General features: G+C 35.5%; 2 protein-coding genes across 2 annotated transcripts; one reads left to right on the forward strand and one right to left on the reverse strand.

Annotated features, from left to right (window-relative positions):
- Positions 1 to 332: 332 nt before the first annotated feature.
- On the reverse strand, positions 333 to 6,654 carry LOC126827785 (MICOS complex subunit MIC19). The gene is made up of 7 exons (XM_050557322.1): positions 6,539 to 6,654; positions 5,091 to 5,178; positions 4,327 to 4,352; positions 3,349 to 3,456; positions 2,877 to 2,947; positions 1,843 to 1,978; positions 333 to 510 (listed from the first exon to the last, which is right to left on the reverse strand). The coding sequence occupies exons 1-7, from the start codon at positions 6,605 to 6,607 to the stop codon at positions 487 to 489; spliced, it is 522 nt and encodes a 173-aa protein (XP_050413279.1). The 5' UTR covers positions 6,608 to 6,654; the 3' UTR covers positions 333 to 486.
- Positions 6,647 to 22,906, forward strand: LOC126827775 (rabenosyn-5). The gene is made up of 9 exons (XM_050557299.2): positions 6,647 to 6,751; positions 8,644 to 8,869; positions 9,401 to 9,541; positions 9,706 to 9,879; positions 14,131 to 14,292; positions 15,741 to 15,946; positions 18,301 to 18,371; positions 18,832 to 18,918; positions 19,302 to 22,906. Exons 2-9 carry the CDS (start codon positions 8,728 to 8,730, stop codon positions 19,825 to 19,827), a joined length of 1,509 nt encoding a protein of 502 aa, XP_050413256.1. The 5' UTR covers positions 6,647 to 6,751; positions 8,644 to 8,727; the 3' UTR covers positions 19,828 to 22,906.
- Positions 22,907 to 24,399: the final 1,493 nt, after the last annotated feature.

Consider the following 24,399-nt stretch of genomic DNA (forward strand, 5'->3'; position numbering starts at 1 on the left):
TGCATATTTCAAACTTGTCCACATGCCGAGATGGAGCATATGCTTAACAGGGTTCTGCCTTACAACAGACTATTAATCTCTGAATCGAGTGGGTCCAATGCATACTTCAAACTTGTCCACAGATGACATACTGAACAATTACTACAGTGATAATGGATTTACACAGATCTACCAGCCTGTCCAGCCTCTACTACTCTTTTCCTGATAATGGATTTCTATCTAGCTGAGAAAATGACAGGTGAATAAAGAGGCATCAACAGAAGCTTCCATTTCTTCATTTTTACTTCATGTCATATGTTTTTAAATTTTAAGAAATAAATCTAAAGACACAATAGATAAGAAACAGTACCATTGTATAATTTATTTTTTGTAGTATATGATGTCGTAAGTTATAAATATCCATCCAGTGTCTATTTATAGTTTATTATAACCCACACTAGATTAACAGTCACACTATCACTATATAAAATATATGTCTATCCTCTATTAACCTCGTCTTGCTAGAGCATTCTGAAATAGACAATAATATTCATATCATTTATCAAAACACAAATAATGACAAGGGCTAGACATAGTACTCTGACCCAAAAATAAGGAATGAAATGGGTTTAACGTCCTACTGTTATGCTCTAACTGGGCTAATGAGGATGGGCATGTGAGAAATTTTGGCCAGATAGCAGTGCTATGGCCTACTCTTGTATCGAACTGCCAAGGGATCTTTTTTACGTGCACGCCAATGTGTACACAGGACCTCGATTTTCTGTCCAATCCAAACAACTAGATAGCTGCCCTTGTCAGGCCCTCCGTCCTGCACCACTGGCAAAGGGAAATCTGATACTAACCTGTACCATGGCTGATATAATACTAACACACGACCTCCAGACTAGCAAGCCATTGCCTTACCCACTGAGCCACCGTGGCTCCCATCTGGCCAAAAAACTTATGGTGCCAAAACTTCTCAGACTGTTTGGGTCAACTGGCGTGGTTTCGAGTCCCCGGTTGAACGTGACAAGGAGTAGGGTCGCCTGTCTAACCTTGTGGGTTTTCTCCAGGTCCTCCGGTTTTCTCCCACTGCTAAAGACCCCTACGCGCAAGCGAATTATTGAAATAAAATTAAAACCATATGTTAGTCCCAAAATGACCTAGTTTGTGTCGAGTGGACGTTAAACACCATTTCTTTCTCTCTTTTCTCAGACTGTCTTATGCCATTTGAAGTTTACAATAGTGTCTGCGTGAAATAAATGAATTATTAAATTTCAAATTTTGTCCATACTAAAGGAAATGAAATGAAATGAAATGTCTTACTGTTCTTCTCTGACTGGGTTAATCAAGACAGGCATACGAAATACTACGAGTAGCGGCACTATGGCCTACACTTATGTCAAATTCTAACTGCCAAGGGATCTTAAACATGCAAGCCAATGTATACACAGGACCATGGTTTTTCCGTCCCATCCGAATGACTAGACAGCTGTCCTTGTCAGGCCCTCTGTCCTGCACCACTGACAAGGGGGAAACCACATTGGAAAATCCTGATAAACTCCCTACTAAAGGAATATATCGATTCTCATACCAGTGTGTCACTTTAAAAGAGCAGCATGACCAGATTTTATTCAAAACTAAAACGTCCTTATTGATTATAATGTTTTTGTTAAAGGGAGACGAATCTGTTAAATGTTTCTGGTTGAATTTGGAAGCTTTATTATCAAGTGCACAATACATAACATCCTCCTACATCTTCACATGGAGAATTCTATTTTCTAACATAGTTTGTTCTTCAATCCTGTGAATAAGATACTGTTTATAAGAAAATTCACATGGAGAATGAAATAATGTTTTTACCTGTCGTGCTCTCTCTACACATGTTGTAAAAGCTCCAACTTCTTGCCAACAATTTAATGATTCTTTTGGGTTAGAATGATAACAGTTATAAACTTTGTCTTGTACACTTTCACATACTGGTGTTCCTGTTTGTTTTCTTCAATAAAAAAGAAAACATAGAAATATATAGAAATAAATATTTTTTTTGTGGACAGGTGATGGAAAATTACACCCAAAACATAAATCAGTTTTGGCAGAAAGGTCGGTGGCTAAGTGGGTGAGACGCTGGCTCGCTAGTCTGGAGGTCGGGTGTTCGATCCCTGCATTGGCCGAGAAAGTTCACCTAGATTTTACGGCGTGGTTCCCCCTTGTCAGTGATCCAGGACGGAGGGCCTGACAAGGACAGCCGTCTAGTCATTCGGATGATACGGAAAAACAAGATCCCGTGTACACATTGGCGTGCACATAAAAGATCCCTTGACAGTTGGAATTCGATATAAGAGTAGGCTGTAGTGCCCCTGTCCGGGCAAAATTTCCCTCATAACACACTGTGTGGCGTATGCCCGTCTTCATTAGCCCAGTTTGAAACAAAACATTAGGACATTAAACCCCATTTCATTTCATTTTCACCTTTCTTATGGAACGGAACATAAAATCAGACAACAGACATTTAATCTTTATAGCAAGAATCTTAAAATGTAATGGGATGTTTAGTTAATCAAAATTTACATTATTATTTATATTTCTTTCAATGACATTTAGAGTTTTCTTTGCACGCTTTTAGCAGTCTTGTTTTAAATGATGTGTTTCAATTTTATTTATACTGGAATTGTTGTTTGTATATTGTACTGGCGACAAAGTGTAGTTGAATTTATGTGCACTATGAAATGAACTGAATTATTATTATTATGAACCATGTCTAGATCTATTCAGTTCAGTACTAAGGTTCCCATCAAGAATGTGTATGTCTCCTTGACCTTTTGAAATTATGGTTCTATATGCCATGTTTTGAATGAAATCCTCCTCCTTTTCCCCATATGCCTAAAAATACTTACATAAATTTCTGTTCTACTTCTTTAACGGCTTTGGCAAATTGTTCTGTAGTTATCTTTTGAAGTTGTGCATTCTGCAAATAAATTATTTGATAGATTTGCTAATATGTTTATGCCGTCAAGACACAGTAAATGGAAAACTTAGACAAGGCTATAATCTTTGAATGGCATTTAGCGATTGAACATAATATAACACAACACAGTTCTATGGATAACAAGGTTATGGTTTACGGTTAAACGCCATGGTGTTTGTCCAATTATATTATTGGCAACCCCAATCATTTTCACGATTTCAATATGCGTCCTAGATCCAAGACTTAATTTTATGTCCCATTCAAACACTCTTTGTCAGCCCCACGCTCTACCTGTTATTATCAACCCATATCAAGATTCGAATCCAGGGCATTTTAGTCAATGCTATGACCTCTTGCCCACAAAAACTTTCAGGATTTAAAAAAGACAAAACATTAAATACCCGTTCTTCTAGTTGTTTTAGTTTTTCTTGATAAAAAGCTTCTATTTCTTGAGTTGCTCGACTATTATCTTTAACTGTTGGAGCAGGGTAGTACACTGGTCTTTCAATCTGCAAAATAAAACAAGTATCAATTATTTTCAATGTAAGATTATCTAGAGGCACTCATTTTGGGTAGGATACAACAATGGTATGCATTACATATTTATATCAAAGCCCTCACATTAACTTCAATACATATTTATATCAACCACTGTACATTAACTTCAATATATATTTATATCAATCCCCCTCATATTAACTTCAATACAAATTTATATCAAAACCCTTACATAAACTTCAATACAATGTAATATTTATATCAATTCCCTCACATTAACTTCAATACATATTTATATCAATCCCCCTCATATTAACTTCAATACATATTTATATCAATCCCCCTCACATTAACTTCAATACATATTTATATCAAAGTCCTCACATAAACTTCAATACAATGTAATATTTATATCAATCTCCTCACATTAACTTCAATACATATATCAATCCCCCTCACATTAACTTCAATACATATTTATATCAACCCCAACACATTAACTTCAATTCAACAATTTGTATATACATTGTATATATATAGATCAGCACTCTCAAGAGAGAGAGAGAGAGAAATGGGGTTTAACGTCCACTCGACACAAACTAGGTCATTTCGAGACTAACATATGGTTTAACTTTATTTACATAATTCGCTTGCGCGTAGGGGTCTTTAGCAGTGGGAGGAAACCGGAGGCCCCGGAGAAAACCCACGAGGTTGGACAGGCGACCCTACTCCTTGCCACGTACAACCGGGGATTCGAAACCACGCCAGTCGACTCAATGACAGACTTTATGATACAGCGCGCGCACGCTAACCATTCAGCCATCCAACCCCTACAGCACTCTCAAAAACATACATTAAAATAAATTGTAATTATAACTTACTATAGTGGGTCTTGATGGTCTGGATTCTGTAGGGGAAAATGATGAAATATTAAAATACATTTCAATTTAATCAGGGTATAATAACTTTCTAATCGTTTTGAAATATTAGATGAAGTTAAGTCAGTAAATAAGTCGAGCACAAATTCAAACTTTAACATGTTGGGCACAGATTTGCTTTTGTCGCTCTTTTTAATGTTCAATACATATCCAACACAAAGTTCAAAATGTAAGGCAGGTACTAATTCCTAGTATAATCATTATTTCCAGGACCTGAATGAACTAAACTAAACTGGCGTCATGTGTGTAGCTTGGTACCCAGTGTGGCACGGTTTGTTAAAGATTTGATTAGAAGGTATGACAGTTTTATTTTTTTTTAAATTCATAAACATTTCTGGGCAGTGTACTCTTGCTTAGTCGTTTTTGAGGCTACATTCCATCATTGAGTACAAGACTAATGAAGATGGGCATACGTCATACAGTGTGCTATGAGGGAAATTTTTGCCTGGACAGCGGCGCTACGGCCTACTCTTATATCAAATTCCAACTGCCAATGTGTACACTGGATCTTGATTTTTCATCCCATCCAAACAACTATACATTTTCCATTGTTAGGCACTCTGCCCTTCACCACTGACAAGACATAAACCTTTCCAGAACATCTGTGCTCGTCAATACAGGGATCGAACAAAGGACCTGGGACAACATGAGTACGAAGCTGATATTATCAATAACAAAAAAAATATATTATGTTGAACACAGCTCACCATGTGTTTGTTGTGTAGGTTTAGAATCAGTAGAACTTTCCTCTCTGTCAGAGTGACCCTTTATTCTTCGTACAACTGATTCAGATATCTGCAATTATAATTGTATTTAACTTCATAAAATGCTGGAAATCATTAAGTTAGCTTTACTTTGTCATCTAAAAGCAAAGGAGGGCAGTTTTTAAAACCCCAGCTAGGAAATCTTTTTATTTCTTAGTTTGCTTATCATGGCTATCTGAATCGATTGGCCTAATATAGCCAGTAACGGTTAACTTTCGGCATGCACATTTCACTACTTTCTTGGTTTCAAGTATACATATACGTGTGTATAATTTAATATAACCTCTGACCCGACTGACCATCAAGGTCTGCAGAACAGGTAAGCTAGTTTCCCTTATGGTATAATCTGTGTGAACACAGTTGTCAAGTTGACAAGAAATGTGGGCCTTGTAGTTGGGATGGTTCAAAAGAAGAAGTCTGCTCTTGTACATGTGAAAGATCCCTTGGCAGATAGAATTTGAAGAAGAGTAGGGGGACAAATTCTACCGATATCTGATCATGGCACACATAGAAATGAAAATTACTAAGTCAAGTCTGTTATCATATTGTCAATTAAACATACATTATGCAAGAGCTAAATCTGCCTATTGCAGACTACTAATTAGACATTTATTAACATGAAAAGACCATACAAATGTCATCTTATGGGTCCGCTTTTCATTAGATTTGAGTCTGATCTGCTGTTAAACACCCATTGATGATTAAAGTAATTTGACTGAAATTTCCAGAATTTGACTTAAATTTTCAGAATATCCCCTTTACATTTTGTATTATTTAACTATTATATATACTGTCAGCTTTTTATCTAATCTTCCATTATGTATCTTTTTAGACACCAGATTCTTGGCTGTCAACATCTCACTCCAATAACAGTTAAGGAGCTTGTAATGCCCATAACTGCTTCATGAATATATTTCTTTCTCTGATACTGTCTTAACTCAATTCATTATAATTATTGTCACTTGTTACAGACCAAATCTCAAGTTGCCTGTCAAAGCTCGTTTGTGGTTTTCTTCCAATGCAGAATGCTAAAAAACTTCAATTAAAAAGCCTAGTTAGGTGTAGGCGAATTATTGAAATAAAATTGAACCAATGTGAATGTTAGTCCCGAAATAACCAAGTTTGAGTGGAGTGGAATTTGTAAAAAACATTCTCTCTGTTTCTCTCGCCAAATACATATTGGCCAAAAAGCAAAATATTGCCATTGGCATTAATTGCCAATGCAATGGCCAAACTGAAACAATTGTGACTAACATTAACAATGTTTGACTTTGGTGATGTTCCGGAGGACATGAGAAACTAACACAAACCGCATCTCTTGCAATATATATTTGTACTTTATTTAACAAATAATGACAATTAAAATTATGATGTCAAAATATTCTTTTGACCTTCACAACCCCTACACCATCCTGATCTTCAACAACTATTTTTCTTGTGCTGCTACCGGAGGCACCCATCTTGAACGGAAGCGGAAGCGAAAGTGAAGACGTGCGTACGCATGTTATACAAAGTACTGAAGCAGACAGCACACATCTAATTTCAAGAAATCTCTTCTAATTTCGAGGTTTAAATCTCTCTAAAATAGTTACTGTACTTTATTGGTAAGCAGTTTGATGGAATACCGGTTTAATGATATATCTCACCTCTTTATAACCTCAGAAAAAGAGAAAAAAGTATGATAAATGATTAGTTTTATAGTTCAACATGCTTCATGTTTCACGCCCACCTTGCCTTGGTCTTTCGGAGTGACAGTTTTGAACGTAGAGTGACATTTTTGTTTGTAACTATGACTAATTATTAGTTGCCGTCACTTTTTATTCAGGCTTAATATTTTTTTTGAATTGTATTCGAAAATACAACGATGGTTTGAAAGTCAGATCTCTGTGTGTGTGGAAATATCTCCTCCTACTCAACTTGATCAGTGATCTGTCAAATTGAACTAGGCTACTGACCTTAATTGTCACACTCACAGTGACCCATCACCTGTCTTATAGATCACTTAAAGATGCATTATGTAAGAGCTAAATCTGTGTATTGCAGGTCTTTATTTTGGCTTCAAATGTTATGTGAACTACTAAAAAAATATATATTTATTACAAGCCAATATAATCAACTCTCAGATAGACGATCGGATGGCAGAGATTTAAATGGATTTGAATGCCAACAAGATTAAAATTGAAAAATCAAGACTTAGTCTCCTTTGTCCAGTACTGTTGCTACGATGATGAATAATCAACGCTACATCTTCCAACACTATAACTTTGCTTGGAATAAAGTAAATTAAATGAAATTTTCAATATATCCATTTTCTATTATCTATATTTCAACTGTCCTTTTATCTAAATCTTACATAATGCATCTTTAAAGATCAGCTTGGAAATCTTTGATTTTAACGTCCGTAAATACATGGATTTTCTTGCTATTTTCCATAGTTGTTCTCTATAAACTTACCTTATACATCGCATCAGTCTAATTAATTCTTTGTAAATATTTCAAATTATTATCCACCTGAATCTGAATTTCTCTTCTAGCACAATGGCCTACTGTCTCCATTGCTAACTACTGTTGTATTATTTATCATGAATGATCGTAAGCTTGCACAATTATTTGGAGATTTCAAAACTGTCCAAATATGAATATGATTGTTGTACATACATGTAGATTCCTTTAACGTGACTACCAAAGGTTCAGTAAGGTGCAAGTTGAATGGTTTACTGTACAACTTGATTTATGAATATATAATTAGCAGTTTATTGACATTGAAAGTGTTACATAACACTACGCTACAAATGTATGCACTGGGCAAGTACTAGTCTAGGGGAACTGGCATAGGTACTAGGTAGGGTAGCAAGGGTACAAACATATGTACATCATACTGTCAGTCGATTGATATGCTTCATTCTGTCAGTGGTTTTCTCCAATCATGGGGTTAAACTTTAAGTGGAGGAAAAAAATAACATCTTTTAGGAATACACACTTTATTGGGGGGTTTGACTTCACGTGGTTGACAATTGTTTCCGGTTTTATGACGTAACCAGGAGCGGTATCAAAACAGTTGTTATCTCCCTTTAACTGTAATTGTAAAAACGGTCCCCCCCCCCTATTCCTACCGTCACAGAAGGAATATTTCAGAAGAACTAGAGAAATATGCCAAAAGAAGTCATTTTTGAATTTGGCAGGAGCTTTTTATAAATCCTGCACATTTAGTAAACATGAAGGACTGAGCTCCTTGAGGAGCTGCATGTATCTTCAATCATGGGGCCACACACTTCTATTATACTTCACTATGAATCACTTAATGATTTTTTCGGCTCAAAAATTGATAAAATATGAGTTATTGTTGAATGTAAACGAAAGAAACCTTTTTGATTTTCGATCAAAATGAGTTGTGAATTGGATAGATCTGATGTGTATTTAGTTGTGTATTTAGGTCTATGGTTTATTTGATTAGTATGTTGTCAATTCTTCAGTTTCTATTCTATATACTTTGTAGTCCCAGTAAGTAAGATTGTGTGACCTTTGGAAACAATCATATAGAGAGAATCTTTAGATTTCATTATCAAGAAATCTACAAACCATGGCGGCAGACACAACTGGTATTATGGAAGGCTTTTTGTGTCCTGTATGTTTGAAAGATTTTGGAACAGTATCTCAGTTACAGGATCATTTCGAGGATGCACATTCATCTGAAGACAAGGCTGTTTTACAGTCTTTAAAAGGTAATATTATAATTTATAATCCCAACATGAATATCAAGTTTAGGATAGATTCCCAGCAGATTGGTTTATTACTGGATAAGCAGGATAGTGAAGAAAATCTTGTAGAAAATGTGAACATATACATGTCTAGATTTTTATTTACCATAATTTTGAAAAGAAATGTTCGTATTCGACATACTCAAAATTATATTTTATTGTAAACCTACTCCAGTGACACCATATATAAGTATTATTAGGTTGAATTCCCGAATGGTAAATTTCCTCACAGTATGGAAATTACCTCCCTAACTGACCTGAACTGAAAATAGTCAATGCCACAATTCACCAGAAGACATTTAATGTACTCTATCACTTTTTTCAAAATAAGAACCAAGGCTAATTAATGCTTTGATTGATGGCTATTTTTGAGGTGAATAGTAAACCAGCAGATTGCTTATGGCTGAAGTTCACAAATTACGTGTCAAAACACTGATTTTTAACATGGCAGAGGTTCGCTAAAAAGACATTGAATTTATAAAATTGTAATTGCAGGTTTTTTTGACAAAGCTAAAAGGAGAATTTTAGGGAATAAAGAATTTGGGTTCAGAGAAAGCAATACACAAAGTATTGAAAATCCCAGTACAACATGTTTTTCTGGATATGATCCTACTTGGTGGGAATATCAAGAACTTGGTTAGTAATTTTTTAAATTTTGTTTGATCATGCTTATTTACTTAATAACAGTCTTTACATCAAAATAGTACATATCTGGCCCGTGCCTTTAATTTACAAATTGAAATAGCATCACTGTAGAGTGTGTTAACCTTTGTATTAATGAAATGTTTGGTTTCTTTCAGGCGTTACACATTATCATACTGATGCATTTCGAGCGGTGAGAGATGCAAGAATAGATCATTTTGTTGTTGAAACAAATAAATTACTAATCCGATTAGATAAATTATTAGATCCTGATGCTCCCAGAGAAGCCTCAAAAAGAAAGGGTATAGTAACAATGTTTTCAGATTATCTTGGTATGTATAGATGAATATACACACACATTGCTACAGCTGGTGTACACACATTGCTACAGCTGGTGTTGGTACTAATTCCCTGGATTCAAATGCTTCTAAACCACATCCTACTAATCAGCTAGCATGTAGGTAGTATACTCCCAATTGTAGGGGCTGGTAACTAACATTAATGTTATGAAAATATATAAAATACCCAGAATCTAGATATTTGTTATGTTAATGTATAGGAATAATAATTTTAGTAATCTTATTACAGAAATTGAGAAAATATTTTTATTATACGCCCACATTTTCATGTGGACGTATATTGTTGTCGCCCCTGTCCGTCCGGACATCCGTCCGTCCGGATATCCGTCCGTCCACAATTTGTTTGTGGACTCTCTACAGGTCACAATTCTTGTCCGATTTTGACGAAACTTGAAATATAGGTTTATCCCCAAAAGATCTTGGCTGCTTTCGATGTTGGCATGTATCGGATCGAAATTTCATGGATTATGGCCCCTGTTTATACGAAAAAATCACGTTTTGAGCTTGTGGACCCTATAGAGGTCACAATTTTTATCCGATTTTGTTGAAACTTGCAATGTAAGTTTATAACCCATATCGGACTGTAACTTCCTGAATTATGGCCACTCAGTGTACGAAAAATCGCGTTTTTAGCTTGTGGACCCTATAGAGGTCATAATTTTTATCCGATTTAAAAAAACGTATGATAATATCACCGTTACACCCTATGGAAGGTTGAGTTTAAATTTCCTGAAAATCGGACCAAAATGGCCGCCGTTTGTACGCGAATAGTGTAAAAATATGGTAAATCAAGGTTGTGGACCCTTTATAGGTCACAATTTTAATTAGATTTTGATGAAACTTGAAATGCATGTTTATTATCTAAAGTTCATGGTTCCTTTCGATATTTGCGCATATCGGACCGTAACTTCCTGAATTATGGCACCTAATTGTACGAAATTAGGTGCCATATTGTACGAATTTTGTGGAAATCGAACCAAAATTGCCAGACAAAATGGCCGCCGTTTGTACGCGAATAGTGTAAAAATTTGGTAAATCAAGGTTGTGGACCCTGTAGAGGTCACAATTTTAATCCGATTTGGATGAAACTCGAAATGCATGTTTATAACCCAAAGATCTTGGTTCCTTTCGATATTTACACATATCAAATTGTAACTTCATGAATTATGGCCCTTGATTGTAGGAAAAATCACTTTCTTTTTAGCTTGTTCTCTATCCATCTCTCGAAAATGTGGACGTATCCTGCCTGGCAGCCGCTGGTTTGATTTATTGTCATGATAACCCACTAATATTTAATAACCCTAGTCAGGTTAAGGTTCCATTACTTTACTATAAAACTTATATTACTGCTGTACAGGGCTAATGACCAGACATGTGCCCTGTAAATTAAGTATTAGTAAAATTGAGATTGATTTGACCGTATTATTTGTATTTATTTAATTATGTTCAACAGATTTATTGGGTACTGATTACTGTACTAATGTAATCTGTATGAAATAAATATATAATTATACATGTATTAGTAAAATTCCGATTGATCCATGACATGCTGTTAATTTAGCCTTGCTACAGCTGAATGACCCTGGTAGAGCTTGCAATAGATTGTATTTTGCTTATATTTGAATAAATTATATTGTATTTTATATTCAATACAATAACATATGTGCAGCAGGCTACCATTACCATTTTTATACACCCACATGGAATGGAAATGTGGTCATATATTATCGTTATCCCTGTGAGTCTGTCTGTCTGTCGTCCACAATTGCTTAGGGATGCTCTATAGTTAAGGTCATGAGATGAAAAAACCTATTGATTTTCAATGATTTCCATTAATTACTGTCAGAGTTATGGCCCTTGATTGTTTTGAAAAGTTAATAACCGACTGTCTTCAAGTTGATATTAAGTGTTTAAAGATGCATTATGTAAATCTGCTTATTACAAGTCTTTCTTTAGGCCTTAAATGTTATATAAATTATTAATTCGATATTTATTAACTTGCCAAGACCATAATCAACCCTCGATGCCATCTGATGCTCAAGATATTCAGCAGAGTTAAACATGATTGATGGTTAATGATTTAATTAAAAAACGGATAATCAACGGTAGCAATTCTCAGAACAGCCCTAACGTCACTCAGAAGTAGTTTTCAAGATATTCCTTTTTATACGCCCACATTGAAATGTGGTCGTAAATTGTCGTCGCCCCCGTCCATCCGTCCGTCACTCCAGCGTCCACAACTAGAGGCCAAAGTTAATATCCGATTGACCTTAAATTTATACACAGTGTTTAAGGTCTTGAGACGAAGAAGCCTATTGATTTTCAGCGATTTCCGATAATTACTGCCAGAGTTATGGCCCTTGATCACTTTAAAAAAATCTTGTGGACGCTCTAGAAGCCAAAGTTAATATCCGATTGACCTTAAATTTATACACAGTGTTTAAGGTCTTGACACGAAGAAGCCTATTGATTTTCAACGATTTCTGATAATTACTGCCAGAGTAATGGCCCTTGATCACTTCAAAAAATCTTGTGGACGCCCTAGAAGCCAAAGTTAATATCCAATTGACCTTAAATTTATACACAGTGTTTAAGGTCATGAGACGAGGAAGCCTATTGATTTTCAGTGATTTCTGATAATTACTGCCAGAGTTATGGCCCTTGATCACTTCAAAAAATCTTGTGGGCGTTCTAGAGGCCAAAGTTAATATTCGATTGACTTTAAATTTATACACAGTGTTTAAGGTCATAAGACGAAGAAGCCTATTGGTTTTCAACGATTTCCGATAATTACTGGCAGAGTTATGGCCCTTGATCACTTCAAAAAATCTTGTGGGCGTTCTAGAGGCCAAAGTTAATATTCGATTGACTTTAAATTTATACACAGTGTTTAAGGTCATAAGACGAAGAAGCCTATTGGTTTTCAACGATTTCCGATAATTACTGGCAGATTATCAACGATTTTCAACGATATCCGCTCTAATGGCTAAAGTTATCATCCGATTGACTTCAGATTGATACACAGAGTTTAAGATCTTGAGACGAACAAGTATATTGATTTTCAATGAATTTTTATGACTTGAACAAATCCATGATATTAAAAGTTTTGTATACAAAACGTTACCATGGGGTAGAACTTTATAAAAACCAAACAAATTCTAATGGTTTTCTGATAATTACTTCATGAGTTGTTGCTCTTAATCAGATTTTAGTGTATTATAAATGTTTCATTACCGAAAAGAATATGCGACAACTCTTGTTGACTGCCCGGACGATTTAGCTGCTGTGGGCGTATGTTTCGTTGCCTGGCAACCTATCTTTCATCTAGTTTTTAACTATTATAGTGTGAACTGTCAGCTCTTTATCCAAATCTTACATAATGTATCTTTAAGGTCATGAGACACAGAAGCTTATTGATTTTCAATGATTTTCAATGATTTCCAATAATTACATACAGAGTTATGCCTCTTGACCTCATTGAAAAAGCTTGTGGATGCTCTAGAGACCTAAGTTATAATCCGATAGACCTTAAAAGGTCATGTGACAAAGAATTCTTTTCAACGATTTCCGATAATTGCTTCTAGATTAATGACTCTTGAGCTCTTTGAAAAATTTTGTGGACGCTCTAGAGGCCAAAGTTAATATCTGATTGACTTTAAATTTATACACAGTGAGACGAAGTAGCCTATTGATTTTCCAATATTTATTGCCAGGGTTATGGCCCTTCATTACTTTGAAAAATCTTGTGGATGCTCTAGAGGCTCAAGTTATCATCTGAGACGAAGAAGCCTATTGATTTCAGATAACTTGAACAGTTAAATTCATGATATGAAACGTTTTGGATACTAAACGTTAGCATGGGGCAGAACTAGAAGCCAAACAAATTCTAATTTTTTCTGATAATTACTTAATCAGATTTTAGTGTCTTGTAAATGTTTTCATATCGACAAAAGAAAAAATATGTGACAATCCTAGGCCTTGTTGACTGCTCAGACGACTTAGCTGCTGTGGGCGTATGTTTCATTGCCTGGCAACCTATCTTATATTTTCTAAGTAACAAGACTTTCACCTCAAATTGGTTTGAAAAATGCAAATGAGGATCAGGAACTTTAACCACAAATTATGAAAACTGATTTTTTTGGAAATTGAATAAAATTAAATAATCTTGGAAATACACTGATGTTGATTTAATTAATAAATTTAAATCCCAATTTCTTCATTCAGGTTTTGAGAAGTCCATTGTACCTTGGGTTCCGGATGGTGCCGTACCAGCGTGTCTTTCATGTGAAGAATCGTTTTCAATACTTCGTCGTAAACACCATTGTCGTCTATGTGGCGGAATCATGTGCAATAAATGTTCAGAATTTTTAGGTTTAACTTATGCACGTAAGTATTTTATTATTTTGTAATGGCATTGTTGTCCCTGATATTTAGTTAATTCTAGAAATGTTGAGGATTTAACTTACTCGCACAAGGGCCATATTCTTGAAATTTTAAACGGTTTAATTGGTGCCATAGTGGCTCGGTGAGTATAATGCTGGCCAACTAACCAGCACGTCCCAGTGTTAGCCATCAAAGTTCTTCTGAAGGTTCCAGAATATTTTCCCCTTGTCAGTGGTGTAGGCAATGAGCTTGGCAAGGAAAAGCCTCCATTCCTTTGAATAGGATGAAAACCCATTGGTAGGGTGACAATTACGCCACAATATTTATATATATGCCAAGCCTCAAATCAGTTTCACACAATTATAGTCACTAAATAAACGATCATGTTGTACTTAATAAGCTATGACCATTAATCATGTATAAATAATAGACTGAAAACTGGTTCCAAGAGTCGTCCATAACATCCAGACACTTTTGAGTAAAAGATAGGTTACGTGCCCTTGTTTTGAAATTAGTCTCGCTTAACCAGTCTATCGACCATTCTACGTCTGATTGACAGGTCGGGATAATCAAGACTACTTTTTTACGAAACATAACGGAAAGCTAGAACAAGAAATTGAATTTAGAAATAAGCACGTTGGGTAGTTCAACAATCGTTTTAAGAAGCTTGTAAAAGTAAAATGAAACTACTGCTAGTATCATGTTCCTGTCTAACCCGAGTGATTCAGAGATATTATTTGTACTAAACCAAAAAATGCCGCTCTTAACGGTACAGTTAATGATAAAGCGATTTAAAAAAATGAAACGAACGTAATTTCTAAATCTGCTGTAATAACCAAGAAGCTTAATTTTACTGCTATTCAAAATCGTCAACAATAAATTTTTTACGGCTGTAATAGTTGATAGATTTGTAGAGAATTGCACGTGCCATGGCTATTTATAGTATCATACTGTCAGAAAGTTGGTCTCGGCACGGCGAATGTGCACGCTTCAGTGGTAGTCTCGAACTATCAGCGGTGGACTGTATTTCTGTGAGTACATGGGTCACCCTACCATTGGCAGCATACTGTATGGCATATACCTGTCTTCATTAGCCTGATTGGTACAGAAAAGTAGGACATTTAGGCCACACAAAAAATATTCTGGTTCTCAGATACCGCCGCATCATCAAAAATTGGTCATTAATCATTTTTGCTTGTTCATATTTCCCGTGATCAAAGAAAGTAACTCTATTGAAGGTTTCTCGACAACAGGAAATGAACAATAGACCCGGCCATCAGGTAAATAACCATGGATTGTCTGAGAACCAGAATATTTTTTTTGTGTTGCCTTAATAAACCCCATTTCATTTTCATTCTATTTCATAGTTTAACTTCAAAGGTGTAAAGAATACAAAGGAATGGCTTGTGTTGAAAGGGTTAATAATCAATCCTTGTTTTCCTCTTTTACAGAAAAATTAGTCAATCCAGCCGTGTCATTTGAAGGGGAAAGTGGATTTTTAAAACGTTCAGATAGCAGCACAAGTTTAAATTCTTTAATGGGGTTAGAGGCGGAAGGTCACATGAGAATCTGTAAAGGGTGTAGAATGTTATTAGAAAGGAGAGATCAGATGACGGAACAGAGAAATATTAAACCAACACTAGTCTTACTATATGAGGTAACAAGAACATCATTTCTCATCACTTTCACTTGTCTTAGATTATAGCGGGCCATGGTATACTATTGCCAACATTTGCAGTACGTTAAAGAATCCCTGAGAGTTGGAAATCCAAATTAGAATAGGCCATAATTCCACTGTCTGGGCAAAATTGTTACTGTTTAATCGAGGACATGATCTTTCAGATAGAAAAAACAACAAATCTTAACCCTTTCAATGCTAGATGTAAATCCACTGCCTGTGCTAGACCCTTTTTTGGGGAAAAAAGGGGGGTTGGAACTGAATGCCAAACAGTACTTATGGAAGCTTTTATAAAAAATCTTTTTGTCTGTTCGGATGGGCATGAGGTTGGGCTAAGAGGAAAAAATAGGATTTTGGAAATTTGCATAATAATGTAGTCATGTGACGTCATGGTGGCCATTTTGGATTTCTCATTTTTCACTAAAGCTAACACGAAAACGAATTTTTCTCCATGAAATACTTATGAGATATTGTTTTTTTTACTGGATTTTGATAAAATATATAAAATGAACAAAAATATCAATATCATTATCAATATAGTCAGTCAATAGATCTACACGTTCGGGACCCAGGAATTGCCTACATCCTTTATGATCCAGCAGGTCAGCATTATTATCAACATCAGAATTATTGTCAGAATCTACTGCAGACACAGGGCTATCGTGTTCACATTGGGCTTGTTCATCATGCACGGGAGACATAGCCATAGGCGGAACGTCGTGCAACAAATCACACACGTACTTCATAATACCAACCACTGTCCTCACTACTATCATTATCAAGTAACTGGAAACGAATTATGTGTATCACCCGCCTCGAAATTGTCCACGTGTTGGTCTGCAAGACGTCATTCACGACTTCGTCGAGAGTGCATCATCTACATTGTCACTATGCACTCCGCCATTTTACGGTTTGCCGCTTTGAAACACGTGGAAATATGCTCTAGTGTATAGAAAATACAATAGATGGCACTTGCAGTTACGGTACCAATTTTAGCGAGGGCTTTACTGAGTACACGGTAATACCGGGTACGCGTATTTTAACAACATTTTATAATACCCTGTACTACCGGGTAGACGCAATGAAAGGGTTAATGGGAATAATCGTTTTAGCATGTCATTAAAAAACACAACACAATTTATATGGAAATACAATCACTGTTTAATAGGCATAGCACGACGTTTGGACAATTATTCTCTTATCGTTATCAAGCACAAATGATAATTAGTTAATTACTACTACCTGGTGTTTTAACGTCCACTTCCACAGAAGTGATATCGCAGACAAATAGTTAAACTAAAAGGTAATATTTATAGTGATACAAAAAGGAAGCCACAGACCTATGCTGATAGAATACAAGATAATTATTGGTGAAAGGATAATTAACACATAAATAATAGTTTAATTGATAGATAACGATAATTGAATACTTGTCAAAACATCGTGCTATGCCTATAAAAAAGTGATTGTATTTACATATAAATTGTGTTGTGTTTTTTAATGTGTTCAATCGCTAAATGCCACTCAAGGATTATGTTAGCATGTCATGTTTCAATATGTGAATCATGAGAAGTGAATTGCCATACATCGATTCAACATGCTTATAACAAATTCAAACAATGTTTAAAACATGGATTCCAGGAAATAACATTACTTGTTATTGTATGATAATAATTATAATCAAGGATTATATTAGCATGTCATGTTTCAATATGTGAATCATGAGAAGTGAATTGCCATACATCGATTCAACATGCTTATAACAAATTCAAACAATGTTTAAAACATGGATTCCAGGAAATAACATTACTTGTTATTGTATGATAATAATTATAATCAAGGATTATATTAGCATGTCATGTTTCAATATGTGAATCATGAGAAGTGAATTGCCATACATCGATTCAACATGCTTATAACAAATTCAAACAATGTTTAAAACTTGGATTCCAGGAAATAACATTACTTGTTATTGTATGATAATAATTATAATCAAGGATTATATTAGCATGTCATGTTTCAATATGTGAATCATGAGAAGTGAATTGCCATACATCGATTCAACATGCTTATAACAAATTCAAACAATGTTTAAAACATGGATTCCAGGAAATAACATTACTTGTTATTGTATGATAATAATTATAATCAAGGATTATATTAGCATGTCATGTTTCAATATGTGAATCATGAGAAGTGAATTGCCATACATCGATTCAACATGCTTATAACAAATTCAAACAATGTTTAAAACTTGGATTCCAGGAAATAACATTACTTGTTATTGTATGATAATAATTACTCTAGTTTCTATGTTTTTTTTAATTTTATAGAAAATGAGAGCATGTATGCGAGATGCCAATGAACTGATACCAGAATATTTACCCATGGTCGATTCTTTAAGGTAAAAACAACTACATAATACTCATCTTTCTTGTGTTAATAAATGTAATTGAATATAGAATTGAAGCACAATTTTATCTATTTGAAAATACAGTTCTTGCATGTTTGTATTGTGTCCCAAAGTTCAGACAAATTGGCCAACTCATTGCTCAGATACATTTTATGTGTGTGTTTCCTGCAGTGTTAATATTTGACCTATATTTTATTTATATAACATAGTATTGCCAGGCAACAAATATATGCTGTCTAATTAAAGCAGATTTTTACAGGGTCAGGGGCAATGACTATGGAAAAAGGATTGGCGTGTCTGAATTTCGATGGCGTTTCTTGTTATGATTAGCTAAACAATCCCTCCAAGTTTGAAAAATATTGGATATGTTTTTCCTCTCGATGGTTATGTATGTATTTGGTATTGGGACTGTGAAGGACATATATCTGTTATGTATTTATTATTCTTACAGTATAGGAGAAGCTACATATAATTGGAGTGAAGCTCAAGCATTACGAAACAAACTAGTCCGTTTATATGATGCAGTCGATCAGTTAAGGTAAATGGAAAATGTTTTAATAGTTTCATTAGGTTAATTCATTGCTTTAGAACTGTTTCTTAATATGACAGGTTAGACTTAGCCTCACTGTTTGTGAATATAAATGAATTATCATTGAGCAAATACCAACAAACAATTACACAAAATTAAATATGGCAGTATGATGATACCAATAGAAATGATTGCAGTGAACTTTAGATGGCCATATTTTGTTTTTACGCTAAGATTGATTTTAATAACTTTAGGACAATTGACTTACTTTTGGCAAGACTATAGTATAATTTACTATTTATGATCTGAAAATCTGTTTCCTAGGTTTTTTTTGGGTGGGGAGTTGGAGATACTAGGCCTTTATTAATTATTATTTTAATTTTATTTTGCAGTAAGAGGATTTTAAGCTTAGAGATAAAACCAGAATCTCCAAGTGCTCTTAAACAACAGCAACTACAAAAAGCTATCCGAGTATCTGCCAGTTATTTTATGCAAGAAAATTTGATAGGTTTACAGGCATTACCGTCCGAGGACCAATATGAAGAGTTAAAAACAGCCAGACGGGCGGAGATTCAGCGAAAAATTGCTGCCGAACGACAAGCAGAAATGGAAGCTCAACAACGAGAGAGACAATCTCAAGATGACACGGAACGTTCAAGACCTAATGGTGATAAAAAACTAGGTCATACTAGAAATGATTCGCATGACAGTGTCGGTAAGGGATGGAAACCTGTGGAGGAAGGATCTCGTGTGAGTAAAGTGGCCGATCCCATGTTACAACAAATGGAAATAATTCGTGGGTATATTAAACAAGCTAAGGAAGCTCAAAGGTGGGATGAAGTAGAAATGTTGGAACATAATCTGAAAGATTTAAAAGATGAATATTATCGTCAACAAACGATTAACTTTCAATCCTAAAAACTTAGCGCATATACACTGGAACGTTGCTATAGTGATACAGGGGCTTTGCTATTGTGAGACTATTATGACTTAACTATAATGCTGTGGTTAGCAACTACCGACTACACCCATGTTACACAGTGAGACTTTTATTTTTTATAAAGAGGAGTTCCCTATGATACATAATGTGGTTGGGAGCCACAAACTACACCCATGTGTACTTGGTGTACTACAGTAAACCAGGTCACATTGAGGCCCCAGTGTATATTATATCTAAGTCATCAACATAACCTTATGTGATATATCATTTATAATTACTGTACATTGTGATGAACAAAATGGCTAAAGTTCTGTGTTGAAACATTTTCGCTGAGAGGAGACAGGGTCAAGCTTTTTTAATTAATAAAGGTCACATTCATAAGTGACCATTCGTATGTCTTTCTGTGTTCTGGCAATGAAGAGACAAGAATCGGTCACATTGGGAAGTGACCATGTGAATGTCTGTCTGTGACAAGATATTTTAAAGTAACAGTCACATTAAGAAGCGACCATGCAGCTGTCTTTCTGTGACAAAATTTATTAAAGTAACGGTCACATTAAGTATTAAAGAAGCGACCATGCAAATGTCTTTCAATGCTTTTTAAAGTTTTAATGTGAGAATTGCTACCTGTGATTTTGTATTTTATAAAAAGCAATTGTTTATGGTGACTTTATTTTATACTGTAGTTTGTCAATATTTGTAGTGTAGTATATATTTAGTCATAGTGTAATATTTATATTTGTATCTCGGACCCTTTATATTATTATGCATTTTACTTAAGAATCAAAAATTATTTTATAAACATTTGTGCACAGTTTGTTTCCCTTGGCTTAAATCAAGGCTATTATTTGGGCCATTTTTACTAGTGAATGTTTCAGATGCATGCAAGGAGATTCATATATTTAAATATATATTTCCTTTAGTCAGTTCCTAAATATATAGCTATTATTTGGAAAATATATTCATACTGGCAAGACAATAATATTATACTATTCAAAAAAAGTAGGGGATATTTGATTTTTAAGTGTTATTAAAGTCACCTAATGAAACTGACGAAGAAACAAATGACAAAATGAAATGAAGTTCACATTCATCGATTTATTCCAAATGATCGTTAGACTAAGTAAGGCACAGACTGACCATTATAAGGGTAAAATGATACCCGGGGTCAAACAGCAAAGTTACCACAGCATCACAACCAAGTCAGTAAGGGTAAATCCTCCTCTGTTTGCCAAACAAGCATTGATCCGACGTGGCATACTCCTAATGAGACGTCTAAGGTCATTTTGGTCCAGATTGTCCCATTCCTGTTGCAACGCAGCAGCAAGTTCTTGGACATTGGCAGGACGTTGTTGACGTTGACGTAACCTCTGTCCAAGCATGTCCCAGACATGCTCGATGGGGGAGAGGTCGGGACTCAGTGCTGGCCAAGGTAATGTGGTGATGTTTTGTTGTTGGAGGTAACCTGTAACGATCCTGGCCCTGTGACATCTTGCGTTGTCATCCTGGAAGATGAAACGCCGGCCATGACGTCGTGCGAACGGCACGACATGGACTGCCAAGATGTTGTCCCGGTAGTATTGGCCTGTAACACGCCCTGCAACAACATGTAAAGCCGTTCTTCCAGCAACAGTGATGCCTCCCCACACCATAACAGAACCACCCCCAAATCGATCATGTCTGATGACGTTAACGTCTTGGAAGCGCTCGTTTCGACGACGCCACACCCTCCTACGTCTGTCCAAAAAATCAACAGTGAACCTTGACTCATCTGAAAACATCACATTGCTCCAGCGTCGATTATCCCAGTGTTGACGATCCCTACACCAACGACGTCTTGCCTGAATGTGATGATCTCTCAAACAAGGGATCACGCGAGGACGTCGGGCGCGAAGGTGACCCCTATGCAGTCGATTCCGAATCGTCTGGCCACGCACTCTCACACCAGTGTCTGTTTGAAGACGAGCGCTGATCTGATTTGCTGTGATGACACGATTTCTCAAGGCCAAGGTACGGATAAATCGATCCTGGGCTTGAGTTGTCGCCCTTGGTCGACCTGAGCGTGGTCTGTCCTGTACAGATTGTGTATCACGGTATCTGGACCATAGCCTGCTTATGACAGACTGAGAAACATTCATCGTCCGCGCCACAACCGCCTGTGTTGTGCCGATCTGTAGCATGCCAAGGGCACGTAACCTTTCATTTTGGGTAAGCCGACGCATATCAAAATTTGTTTTCTGGTCACTAAAACAATTAAACTGATGTTTCCACCCTGGAATTCAATGCCACAATGACTGTAACATTCAAAGTCAGAGTCGTGCAAATCTTGGGTTGGACCCCCATGATGATCCTAAGCATCACCTGCATTCCATGCGGTAGCTATTGGTGCGTTTGGGCGTCACATGTAACTGGAAATGTTTCTTCTGTTAGGTTCTATAGTGACTTTTTTCGTAGTCATTTGCATATTTTAGTATTATGCCCCCAAAATCAAATATCCCCTACTTTTTTTGAATAGTATATATCTTACTTTGCACACATTGTATGTGATACAAACTTCCATGTAGTTTCCCCCCAAAATATATTTAAGCTACTGGAAATATGGGCAAGGAGGTCACAGAAATTCAGGCAATCATTATACTTCTATCTATTCCACTTATCATTTTAGAACATTAGGGGTGAAATGTAAAGTAGCTAAGTCTCTAACTCAATATCATCCAAAATCTTCGACATTGAAAACACGATTTATTTGTCGGTTTAAATCAACATTGATGTTGTGATCTTACCGGGAAAAGATGGCCTTCTGATATCCAATATTTAACACAAAATAAACATTTTACAATTGGTACACGAATGGTGTACCATAATGCGTTTCAACGCTATTTGTAATAAGGACTCGAAAAACGAGGCTAGGCATATTCCATAAGTCATGTTAAACGGTGACGCTATATTCTTATCTGGATAGCATGCCCAATAAATACTATCGGCGTAGACTGGAATAACCAGACGCTAGAGATAGAAATTCGGTTGAGAATACTGGCGTATTTCGCCGAACCTAACTGATTAGAAATTACAGTAAAAACAGAAATAATTGAATATAAATCAATTTATAAACATTCATATTACATTATTGTATGCGTTGCGACCCATTTGTGTCAATTTCTAGGTCCCAAATATTAGCGACTTAGCTCCTTGAAATGAAATGAGGTTTACTGTCCTACTGTTCTGCTCCAACTGGGTTAATGAAAATGGGCATATGCCATACGGTGTGCTATGAGGGAAATTTTGCCCGGACAGCGGCGCTAACTGATTAGAAATTACATTAAAAACAGAAACGATTGAATATAAATCAATTTATATACATTCATATTACATTATTGTATGCGTTGCGACCCTTTTGTATCAATTTTTAGGTGCCAAATATTAGCGACTTAGCTCCTACAAGAATCTTCAAGACAGATATTTCAATCTATAATACTAAGAAATCCCACTAATATTATCAATATTGATATCCTTATGCAAGTGACGCACAGAGACTTAAAATAAGAGCCCAATATCAAACTCAAAGGTGTCCAGTAATTGTTTTAAAGATACGCTCCCTCTATTCCCGGTATCCCCAGTGGTATCGTTCCGTTTTACTCCACTAATCTCTGGATCCATTGCAATTGCAACTAAGATTATTGTGATGAACGTGAACAATGACGCTAAGACTTGTATGTAAACTGTTTTTGATTGGTTCATAGAAGCAAGCTACGATCAAGGGCAGATAATTTGAATTTGTGAAAACCCTGTGGATAGACCCAGAGGTTAGTGGAGTAGAACGAAGAATGGGGATACCGAGAATGCGCTCCCACAAGTTCGTTGGGGTTATCTGTTCCTCCCTTTAAACTTGTTTTTATCAGATAAATATTTCAATCAATGGCATTTAGTAATTGAACTAGATTATAAATTTAATTAAATAGATGTTCCAACTCTGAGTAAGATTTTTTTTAAAAAAAAGAGCCATGTAAATCTCCAAATATGAAAGGAATGTCTAATTGTATAATAATGTAGTATAATTATGAGGAATGAATCTAGTCTCTTTTATCAAGTCATTCAAATATATACATAAGCTTTAAGTAACACTATTTAGAAGTTAAACTGAAGTAATGTGCAAAATTTGCATGATTCTGTGAAGTGTGTAAAAATACAGATAAATTGTATGATGGTCCCAGATCAATTTAGTGTACACTTCAATTTTTATGCTTGTACTTTTGTGCTACTATAAAATATATCTGTATATATAAAATTTATTCAATACTGGGGGGAATATGAAATTATCCAATATTGAGTCTAGGCCTAGGGGAACAATAAAGTCAATATATACAGTCAAGGAGATGGAATGAAGGAAGTTGAGGCTTCTTTATAATCCTTTAAATTATCTCATTATTCTATGAAGACAATTTAATCACCTTATTTTAGGGGGTCTAAATGGAATATCTTTATATCACTTCAAGAAAATGTTTATCATCATAAAATAACATATTTGGTATTTTTAGAACAGCAACTACCTG

The sequence above is a fragment of the Patella vulgata genome, chromosome 7 (genome assembly GCF_932274485.2).
Source record: "Patella vulgata chromosome 7, xgPatVulg1.2, whole genome shotgun sequence".
NCBI lineage: Eukaryota > Metazoa > Mollusca > Gastropoda > Patellidae > Patella > Patella vulgata.